The sequence below is a fragment of the Coffea eugenioides genome, unplaced genomic scaffold (assembly GCF_003713205.1).
Source record: "Coffea eugenioides isolate CCC68of unplaced genomic scaffold, Ceug_1.0 ScVebR1_180;HRSCAF=731, whole genome shotgun sequence".
NCBI classification, from domain to species: Eukaryota; Viridiplantae; Streptophyta; class Magnoliopsida; order Gentianales; family Rubiaceae; genus Coffea; species Coffea eugenioides.
In genome coordinates, this window is record NW_020862238.1 from 241,124 (window position 1) to 253,043 (window position 11,920).

At 36.2% G+C, this 11,920-nt stretch overlaps 1 protein-coding gene across 1 annotated transcript; it reads left to right on the forward strand.

Annotated features, from left to right (window-relative positions):
* The first annotated feature begins 2,375 nt into the window (after positions 1–2,375).
* On the forward strand, positions 2,376–7,634 carry LOC113755881 (transmembrane protein 18-like). The gene is made up of 4 exons (XM_027299744.1): positions 2,376–2,637; positions 4,208–4,313; positions 6,983–7,131; positions 7,214–7,634. The coding sequence occupies exons 1-4, from the start codon at positions 2,497–2,499 to the stop codon at positions 7,307–7,309; spliced, it is 492 nt and encodes a 163-aa protein (XP_027155545.1). The 5' UTR covers positions 2,376–2,496; the 3' UTR covers positions 7,310–7,634.
* The last annotated feature ends 4,286 nt before the right edge of the window (positions 7,635–11,920 follow it).

The window sequence follows — 11,920 nt, forward strand, 5'->3', positions numbered from 1 at the left end:
CCTTCAACAACCCCAAGTTTATCTAGCTAAGATTGAGCTAAAAGATGAAAGAAAGATTGGAGCTTGGAGAGGTTACCTTCCTCCAAGGATAGCAAGCAAAATCTCAAGAAATCAAGCACTAAACCTTCAAGAATCTTCCCTCCACCAAGTCTTCTACCAAACTTGAAGATGATCCAAGGTGTGAGCAAGGTTGGGAGCAAGATTAGTGAGCAAGATTAAGAGGAAGAAGATAAAGTTTTCTTGGCTAAAGGAGAGGGGAGGGTTCGGCCAAGAAGAGAGGAAGAGAGAGTGAGTTTCGTGTGTTTTTGTGATGTGAAATGGGGAAAGAAAGAAGTGACATAAAGCCACTTTTTATGGTGCAAAAGTCAACACTTGAATAGTGGTTCATTAATGCTCCTAATTGAGCTTAACTCAAGTCACTCACTTCCAATCCCTCAATTAACTTTTCTTAGTCTACAATTGATCATCCTTAATTCTCCAAGACCACTACACTCTAAGACCAAATATTATCTCGAAAAATATGTTTTCTCAAATTTTCACTAATTGGGCGACAGAAAAAATTAAGTTTAAGGGCAAACGTGTTAAAAATATAAAATGAGGCAATGTACTGTGACGGTCTCACCTCCTTCTAGGGCGTACCTTAGAAGTTAGTGGATCGCCTAACTGTTGTAACAATTGATTTCTCTTAGCCTCTCTTTCGGTCACCGCCCAGCTTATGAAATCAGCCTCTATTTGCTCCACTAGTTGCTGCGTGGACTTAGCAGCTTATTGGCAGCTGCCTTCCTTTGATTCCTCTTTGATCACCGCCCAATTATTTTGGCAATTATTTTGCCTAAGTCTCACTCGGTTGTCCAGAATATTACTTCCTTGGGCTGCATGGTTAATTGTCTAACATTTAAGGTTAAATTGGTCCTGTGAGCTTTAGCTTATTTGCTTACTAAGGCTATAATTTTATTATTTCATACATTAACTGCTAACTTTATTTGTATTTCGTTAGAAAATTTTATTACATTGATCTAGTAGATTTTCACACATTTAGCTATAAGAAAAATTTATTAGACATGTACTTATTCAACTATATAATAAATTCAAATGACACAATTTGCAATATGTCTATCATATATTTATTTGATTCCTAAAATTTTCTACACCATTCTATTATTCTTTTTATTATTATATATATATATATATTTTATCTTTATCATTATTTTGTTTTATATTTTGTTTTTATTATTTTTTCCTAAATTTTTAATTTTATAGGAATTCAATTATGCATTTAATTTAACCATTCATTCGTTACATATAATATTTCTAATAACAGATTAAATGTAATGAAATAAATTCGAAGTGTACACATAAAATTCCCGAGTTCTCACATGTACCATGCAAATGCAATTAAAATGAATGAAATAAATTAATTGGAGCAAATGAATAAATAAATAAATAGATAAGCCAATAAAAGAGAATTTCGGGTCCTCACATCAACCTTGTGCGAAATTGGTTCTATTAGAAACTACAGTGGTAAATTAGTAGATTGGAATTATGTATCAGGTCAACCCGAAAATTTCAAATTCAGGTCAACCTGAAATTGACCCGCCAACCCAAAATTGACCCGTCAACTACAGTGCGAAACTACAATCCGAAAATTTTAGGTATAGGTCAGGTATCTTGACCCGTTTGCAGGTTGGTAGGTCATGTTCTGGTTAGTAGGTTCCTTATTACACCCGGATCTCAAATCGATTTGCCAACCCGTTTATGACTTGATTGCCACCCCTACTCTTTCTCAGAAGAAACTTCATCTTAGTGATTGAAACTAAAAAAGAAGAATTGTAGAGATTTACCTTCTCCTCAAATGATTACGAAATATTCAAAGTAATTCCCCAAAATATCATTTTTCTAACCTTTCAATTCTTTTGTTTGTTCCCCTTTTCATTTTAGTTTCTCATTTTATTCTCAAGAAAATTCACAAGATGAATTTGTGACCTGATTAATAATTATTAATTGCAATTTGTGACACATGGCATCTTACAAAAGATCGAAATTAGCATTTGATGCCTTTTAAAGTTTCATCTAGAAATGCAATTACAAACTCTCGAAATGCAATACATCTTTCTATTGGGAATGATGGAAGAGAGAAGAAGGAAGGAAGGGAAAAGGAAATAAAAGAGGGGAAAAGGATAAATGAAAAGTCACAATAATGAAGAGGTAATAAAAATTACATGTTAGGGGATAAAGTGAAAACTAAGACATAACTTAAGGGAATAATTGTAAATAACCCGAAGGAGAAGTAAAAAAAAAATTACGAAGCGACAATACACTCAGTAGTAACTCCTCCTCGAATCTGTTAAACAAGGAAAATAATAAACAGAGAGACTTGCTTCGAAATTGAGACTTCCAGAATTTCACTCAGAAAATACTACAATAAAGCTCTGCTTGTCTTCCAACGAACGAAAGAGTTGAAAGATCAACCGGAGACTCCAGAAAGATAAACGGAAGATGGAAGAACTAACATCAGCACTGAATGCCCACAAGGACCAAATGGCAGATCTGGTTGAGAAACTCACCGCCGAATTGCGCTCCAGTTTAACTCCTGCCTATAACAACTTTATGGGATTCTTCCATGCCATTGACTGGAGGGTACTAACTTGCATTGTTTCAATTTTTCTCTTAATTTTTGGCATCAAATCCTTGTATTTGTTTAGCCCTATTTTTCCTCAAGTGTTGGACTGGTATGACGTTTCGAGAGGAGGATTTTTCATTTTTTTCCCTGTGTTTTTTTTTGGTGGCATTCTTAATTTCTTCATTGAATTTTAAAAAGGGTTGATTGTTTCAGATTGTAGTACACAATGTCTTCGGGGCTAATTGATTTGTCTTTGCTTTTAATATTTTCCCTCATCACATTATTCAATACTGTGTTACTTATTGATGGGATATATAGCTTTTCATTCATTGCTGTGTTTTTTCGGTTGTAATCTGTTTCATTATAGCCCATATTTTGGACTCGGTTGGCAGGCTAGTAAATCAGGACTTCGAGTTTTTCCAGCTGTTAGGTTTAAGAAAATGTTTTGATTTGGAGCATTGGTATCAGTGCTTTTTAATTCAGTGTAACAACGTATCTTTGAGAAATTTGTGTGGAATAATACAGGTGAAAATAACCAGGAGAAATAGTAAAAGGGAATGGATACCAATTTGGTGCTCTTGGATCTCGCTTTAATGAGTTTGAGTCCAAATATTAGGTTTCGCACTGGTGACTGTAAGTTTTAGGCATTTAAATGTTTTTTTCTTCTGCTTCAATCAGTTTACATCATTGAGTTCAGGCACAATTAACTGTTCGTTGTTTCTCATTTGGTGAAATAGTGCAAAATAGAATTATTTAAATTCTCCATTTTTTTTTTTCATTTCACCAGGTGTGAGATCTTCCTTTCTCTTCTTCGATCTTTGTTCTGATGATGAAAAATTTAAAAGTGTAGCAGTGGTTTCTTCTTATCAAGATCTTGAGTCAATGTAGTCAACCTGATGTTAAGGCTTCGTAATCAGAATAAAAGACTCAGGCATAACTTGAAATTTAAATTGGAAAATAAAATTGTTAGTTGTCAATCTGGTTAGGACAACACCTCTAATTCAATGTTTTCTAAGTCGAGTCAGTATGTTAAAGGCGGTTTTACTGATAAGGTAATGGTAAGATATATTTGCATCTGCATGATTAAAATACTTTTCATGCTTTAGTCTATTAATAATCAGTTGGTCCACAAGGGGCAATGGGATAACTAGGCTTCAGTCTTTTGGCTTCATGTTATTTTGGAGTTAAATTCATTCCTTTAAGTGCACCTGTTTGGATTTTGTCTGGCTCCACCAATTATAGGTTATGAAATTGTTAGTCATGGGAAAGAAAAAAGAGGAGTCAAGGATCTTTGCCTTTGTTACTTATAGCTAGAAAGTCAACAAGAGCTTTGGTAGGCCTTAAATATTAGTTTGCACCACTCAAGCTAGCTGACCAGGTTTAAAAAATGTCTAGTTATTGGTAGTGATTTGAGTGTCTGCTCATTTTTATTAACCAATCAATGTCCATATTCATCTCCCATATTCTTTCCTTTAATTTCTTGTTTCATTTCACCTTGTTTGACATGTGTTGGATCTAAGATAATTTCATTGCTGTATGTATGATATCCTTATTGATTGACATTTGTGTGTGTGTATCTCTCTGCAGGAGCCATGGTTGATATGCCTAGTTGCTTTCCATGCTGTGCTCTTCCTAGTGGCAATCATTTCAAGGAGGAATATTAATTTTCAGATGTGCTTGTTCCTTCTTGCATGTAGGTTTCCTGATGACAACCTTCGTTCAACAGTTAACGATAGCTGTTCATTTATCTCCCTTAATGACGTGTTTCAACAGATTGCAAGTCTGAATTACCTATGCTTTCATGTGTTTATGTCTAATATCTAGTTAGAGAACTTCACCAGATGGATTTTAGCACCATCTAATCTATCTTACCCATCAGCCAAATCTGAAGCCTACAAGAAAAAATGATCAAACCCACTTTATGCTACTAAAGCAAATGATATCCTTCAAGTGGTTGGAGCCGTAGGTTAATTGATTGTGAATCAGTGAAGAATGGTGAAAAATCGTGACTCAGAAGAGCTGCCACATGTTCCAAACCCAAGGTGAGAATTCATCGGCTGAGTTGTGTGGTAAGGACATGTATTGGTGAGAAAATCAAGTTAGATCGTTGAAGATAGACGAAAGGGCCTGTGATCGGTCATGGAAGAGATATGGCATATTAAGTACGTTTCTATGGAGAGGAATGAAGGTCTCTGACTCTCTGGTTAAGGAATAGCTCATGGCTAGTAAATATATTGGACGAAGGAGGAGTACTGAATGAGGGGCATTTGGGTCTAAGAAAAGAAAAGGGAAAAAAAAATAGAGTGGATTGCCATTATAGAAAAAATGGAGTGACAAAATTTGCTGTCATTTACTTATTATTTATCTATTCTGTATGATGATTGAAATACTTAATGCTAAAAGTTAGGGGAAAGCAAGACTACAGTTCTCAAATTGTAACTTCTGCTTTTAGTCACCTCTGGGAATCTCTGCTTTATGTATGCAATCGCTCACAGGAGAAGAAAAAGCAACTAAAAAGATGCATGCATGGTAAAAGCCAACAAAATGAGCACTTTTTTGTTTCATGATTGTTAATCTAACACAAAAGCTGCATAGTAATATATCACAAAGGAGCTATATAATAGGCCAAGGGACATGAAGTTGTCCCTTTCATTCATATTCTGTTTATGTTTGTTACAATGTACTCTTGTATGTGCTTGGATGTTTTCGAAGTTCCACTTTTGCTCTCACACTGCTTCCTTCAATGACTTTTGAACTTCTCTCACTCGAGCTTCTTGAAAGTTAAAAAAGAAAAATGAAAAAAAAAATTAAATGAGCTTCTCCCAGTTAAAGGATCGGCCAGTTGTGTAGACATTACTTTGTTTCTTGAGAAAGTTTGGTGCTTTAAGGTTTTCTTTCCTTTTTTTTTCCTGATATTGGATTTTTTGTGGAAAAGAAGTGAATAGGTACCTGTAATAGAAGTGTTCTCATGAGCATCGAAGAGGAATAGCCTATTCAAGCTTGATGTTTTACCATGAGTTTAAGCTTGCTTGTGCCAAAGTTTCAAAATTGATTAGGATTTGACTGTATCTGAGGAATCCTCCAGTTCGATTGTTAAGACAGAAGAGTGGCCAGGTCACCCAGGTTGAGCGGTTCCTATGATTATTATGCAGTTGTGGGATGGTCAATGGACAGCGAGATCTGATTGAGTTGGTTCCTGGTTGAGCCAGTTGAGGCGGCCAGATTATTAAATGTTAATATAATTTATTTCGCTCATATGCATTGAAAATTTTCTTTGGGCTATGCATTGATAATATTATAGTTCATGGCAGACATAAAGCTGGAAGAGATAACCGAGGTAGTTGATTTTAAGGTCACTTTCTCATCTTTAGCCAAATACCTAAACGTAATCTTGTATCTTCAGGAACCTTGTTCGATTGGCAAAGTTTATGATTACTGTGATATGTACGTGCAACGTTCATGTACTGCAACTTCCTACCTATTGGATGGAATACTTAACGAGATTAGTAGTACTGGCGTTAAATCCTGCCAAAGAACCTGAACTTGTAGAAAGTCAACTTCATGGAAAATCTTATGGTTTAGCAGGGAAGCTTGAGAGGGGAAAAAGCAAAAGCTGATTGTTTAATAGTTTGGTTTGTTGCATAACTTATAAAGTTTTTCAAACGAGCCTGTAAATGGATAAGAATAACAAAGATAGGTTGGCACTAGATAACAGACTTGAACAACATATGACGACATTTAGCTGGTTTGTGTTTTCATAGAAAAGGAAACGGAAGGAAACATTTGCTTTTTGGGTTGGGGGAACGGGACATAAAGTCGCTGAAACTTGCTTAACTTAACATGCTTTTAAGCTTTTATTTTTTGGGTTGTTGATCTAAACTGTCTGTCTAACTGATGCAGTGATCTCAGTCTTAGCAGGCCTAGCCTTGCTGATATATTAGCCGTGTTTCAATTAGATTGTTGTGCATACAGACATCATTCACATCACTTGTTAGCCTTTCATCAGTGTTCTGTCTAGGTGGACTAGAGCAGGACACATGACAAATAAGAATGAGCTATGTTGACTTGCTAAACAAGTGATACTAATAGATTTTGTTGATTTGCTGAGGAAGTTACAGAGAGAATTTTAGTATGAGAGTCTGTTGAAAGTTATGGACAGAAGAAAGTAACGTGTGGAAACTTCCAGTAATGATGTTGCAGAGTCCATCTTTAGTGTATGCCTCCTGAAATGCCCAGCAATGGAAGCAGCCTGTCAAAATTTGCCTGTGAATGTGCACGTTTCATATTTTATCTGAAATTTCACACTTTGTTTTAGGATTACCTGCACGAAAGTAACACTGAAAAAGAGTACCATTGATTTAGTGGCAGGAGTATATCTAGCTGAGTGGCTGAATAGCATCTTAGCTAACAACTGGAAAAGCTTTGCAACCCAGAATTATTTTGACTCACATGGACTCTTTCTCTCAGTACTCTGGTCTGGACCTCTTCTGGTTGTTGCAATTGTAGTATTGGTAAGTCTCTCTCTCTCTCTCTCCCCTCGTAACGCTGCTTCCCTGACTTCTGAACTGCATCATGATCCTGCCCTTTTTGTAGGTAAACACCCTTTTCTCACTATGTTACTTGATTGTGAGATGGAAGAATGCTGAGCTCAGACACCGAGCAAGAGAAGCACGAAACAAGCAGGATTAATTAATTGTTGCTTTTGCTTCAACGCCCTTTTTCAGAGAACTTTTGCTGTAGAATTTTTGGTGGTCTATCTGTTACAGTTTTGATTAATTATCCAATGATGGATATAGGAAACGAGAGACACAAAAACAATTTAGCTTTTCTATAAGCGCAAGTTTTACTGTAGGTGTTATTAGAATATATTACTCTGATTCTGTCTCCTGATAAACTTTTAGATTGCCTAAACATAAGGTTTTATTCTAATACTCTGTACTTGAGATGAAATTCGCCATGATGTCATTGTCAGGATATTGCAGTGGTAACTTTCAGTTGTGCTGCAATTGTTAACTTCTCAGCATGCAAGAGCTATGCAGGGCTCCAGCTACAATTTTGTAACGTAAATGCAGGATCATGAAAAAGAAGAGGGAAGCTAAAGAGAGAAGATAGAATTGATAAGTCAAATTTAAGGGAAAAGATTAGGGGCTGATTGAGAAAACTGAACTTTGGTTTTGTAATAACCTGTTCCGGCGTCACTTATAGTAACTAATGTATTAGAATACTGTTGTGAACTTGTAATCAAACCAACTGCCAGGCGCCTGCTGTGCTGGCCAGCTGTACTTTTAGTATTAGAGGATAGACTGAAAATGGGTACCATTACACGGACAGGGGGCCTGAACGGTGGACGGCCATCTACCGTCCGGGAACTTTTGAGGGAATCAGTGGCAAAAAAACAGTCACATTGCAAGGTAAGAAGAAGGATGCAAGACGGTAACGTTTTATTTAGCAACAATAAAAAGAAAAACAAAAATTATGAAAATATATCAATCACCGTCCTCGAATGGCGTTTGCACAGTAAAAATTTGTCCCACCCAAATTATTAATAGAATGTTCTTTTATCAATAATATCAAAATAGATATCTGAAAACCCTTTCCCCTTGTGTGCTAATTTCTGAAGTCACTCCAAAAGACCCACACTACTTTGAGATAGTAGAGAGGACAACTCCCTAAAACCTCCTCAGATCTTGGCCAAATGCTCGTCTCATCATGGAATAGCTGCCTAAATTCCTCCCAAAAAAGGCCCACACAGTGGCGGAAAAACTATATAATTCAAGGGTTTAGGTTCCTACAATAGTTGGCAATTTTAGGGTTAACATTGGTAAGAAACTTTATCCCTTATTGTACTCGTATTCTTTTGTTAGATGTACTGGCTATGAACTAAAAAAATTTACACACTGTTTAGAAAATACACACATTATTTAGGATGGGATTTCGGGGAAAGAAAAAAGAAAGAGGGAATGCCCAGTGAATTGGGCATGATTTGAATATAGGTGACCATGAATGTCTCATTTTTGAAATAAAAAAATGACTGATAGCTAGGGTTAAGTTACATCTGGTTCAACTAGGCTTATAATTTGTTGACTTATTAGGATAATAGAAATTTCAATGCATACAAAAGAAATTCTTGTGAGTAGTACAAGAGAATCATTTGAAAAGTGACAAAAGAGTTTATTAGTTGCTTGCTTCTATTCTCTACCTATTTTGAGTAATACAATGACTGGCAATACTCATGGTTAGGCAAAAATTCTTCTCTGTGAGATATTCCTTCCTCTATTGAAAATTTCATCTTGCACCAGTTTTTCATTATCATATTTTGTTCACATGAAAGTCAAGATTTTGTGAGGGAATGCCCAATGAATTGTGTGAGAGCCCGACAATTATTTTTATCATCTATAATTTCATCTAATATTCGAACGTGTTGCAATTTGCATGATATTATTTACTTTCCATGTTTGCTCATTTCATGTGATTAGACGACTTGAATGCACCCACAATTAGTGTAAGATATCTTGCTCAACCACAAAACATTTTGACTAAAAATTTTCTTTAGTCTAGCTCCTTGCCTTCATTTTTTACCAAGAGAAAAATTATACAAAATGACCTACAAAAATTGACCAAGTCATGTGATTTCAGCCGAGAGAGGAGAGGGAATGACCTTTAGACCAGCCACAAATTTTGACCAAGTCAAAACAAATTCATTTCCTTCTTGTTTCCATTTAGCTTAACCGAGAGCCAATTGCACATTCTTCACTTCATGTTGGAGCCGAGAGAGAGGAGAGTTGAGAGCAAGAAAACTTCATCCTCTCCTTCTTATCTTCAGCCGAGAATCAAGGTTGATTCTGTGACAGGCCCACCTCCTCCTAAGGCGAACCAGAGGGTTTGGCGGGCCGCCTGCCCGGCTCTCGCCGGGACTCAGTCGTTCACTACATTCCTCAAACAGATTACAAGAATAAACCTCAAATATTACAATATAAATCTCCAATATACATCAAATTCTCCAAAAATTACATGTCATAAGCAAAGCGGAAATAATTCCCAACTATACATAAAATGATTTCCAAATCCAAATTGTACAAAACATAGGCCATCCAGTCACGTGCACAAGTACTACAAGTCCTTCCTTCGCCTTGAGCCCTGTGGAGGGGAATAAAATATTTTTGGGGTGAGCTAGAAGCTCTGCGAGTAACCAGTAAAATCATTAAACAAATATATTTCACAATGTTGCATTTCGATCATTTCGATGATGTCATGATTCAGAGATCAAATGTTCGTTTAGTGCTCTCGTGAGCCAGGGAAATCATAGCACTTGAACACCCAACGCTCAAATAGATCATTTAACATTAACATTAACATGAAGAGGGAGCCCCTTCTTGAGCTCCAGATAAACATGAACATAAACAAACGGAGGAGACGTTGGTGTTCAGCACAAGACTCCCCAAGTACTCATTTCCAGCCAAAACATGTCATGAACTCACATGCAAGCACGCATGATATGAAGTCGAGTAAATAATGCAAGAAACATTTCATAAGAAGCTTTAACAATAGTTTGGGGTCACTCACCTCCATGGCTCAGGAACCATCCATCATATATCATTGCCTTGCTCAAATCCAAGTCTTAGTTCACAAACTCAATGCAAACAAGTCCTTTCAAAATTCGGACAGCACTTCCTCTTATCTTTCTTTACTTTTCCAGCCATCAAGGCTTCATTATTTCCTCATTCCAACCCAAAGGTACACACACAACAACAAGTTCATCCAATAGCCATTCAGCAAGCTCCAAGTAGCTAGTACAAGTCAAGCTAGGGAAAAGTCCGGAAATGAAAGTTAAGCTCAAAACCAGAAAAAACAGGTTTTGACGTCATTTTGCGGTAATGGCACCAAAGGTTCTACGATGGTCGGATGAAGGTGAAATACACCGTTTCGAAGCTAAAAGACAGGGCTACAATATTACAGAAGGTCACTCAACCCAGTTTCGAGTGTAACTAGGTCAAAAATGCAAGATACCATACCAGAATCACAAAAACAGATTCACAGAATGCATTCTAGCGGAAACATCATAACTCAGGCTCTCCAAGTCCAAATCCAGAAATTCCAAAACCAGCTGAAATCTAAGAAACAGGGTTACATTTTATCAGAAGACCTCAACAACTAATTCCGAAGCAATTCCAGCCAAAACAACCAATTACAGGCGCAATTCTTACATTCGGGTAAAACCAGAACAGCAATAGTAATTTCGACTTTTCTCAATCTACACTACTCCGATTGACCTGAAATTTTGTAAGCATCTCTAAAATCCCATTCCCTACAACTTTCACGTTTTGATCTAAGGCCAATTCGGCCTCTATATAGGACCTAAAAATTCGGACATAATGCTCCCTTAAGAACCCTAGGTTTTTCAATTTTCTTCCAAAACAGAAATTGGTTGTAATTAATCACTTTTTCCACCTCCTAGAGTCATTAAACATCATTTCCAATCATCATACATGACCCCATAATCATATCCATATGAAAACAGAAAAATCCCCAAAAATTATAAAACTTCACCAATTCAACCAAAATCAAGATATAATCCATAAAAGTGCATCTTATACCACCTCCAATCATGAATTGAACATCAATTAAGGGAGGAGAGTGGTTCTTCACAACTCACCTTAGCCATACAAGAGATAGAGCAACAAAGCACCTTAGCTTTCCAAACAACTCCACAAAACACCTCAAGACCACTTAGCAAAGAGATTTTATGGAATGATTTGGAGTTTTATTGGTTGGATTTGAAGATTGAGCAAGAAATAGAAGGAAGAAATTGAGAGCTTTTCTTTCTTTCTTGAGCAAGAACATTCGGCCAAGAAGCTTGCAAAATGAAGCTTATTTTGATCAATTTTTTTGTATTTATTTGGTAAAGGTAAAGGTAAAGTCAAATGGTCAAAGTCCAAGATTAAATTAGATGGTGACACTTGTCACCTTTAGGTTTAAAACTTATCTTTTTGTCTCTCCAATACAAATACAAATATCTTAACACTTTGTAAAATAATATCATTTAATACAAAATTCCAACAAGTTGTCAAAAATATAATGCATTTACCGCACTAGCGGGTCCCACGTCCAAAATACGCTTTTAATTTCTCAAAAATTAACCGATACTAGAAAAATCATTTTCAAACTATCTTTGCTCATAAACTTTATCTGGGGAATTTTTCTAATAAAGAAAATGTAGAAAAGGCGGGCGATTAAATAAAATAAACCCTAGAAAATTAGAAAATTTCCGGGTTCTCACACTCATACTTTTCGGGGCGTCAC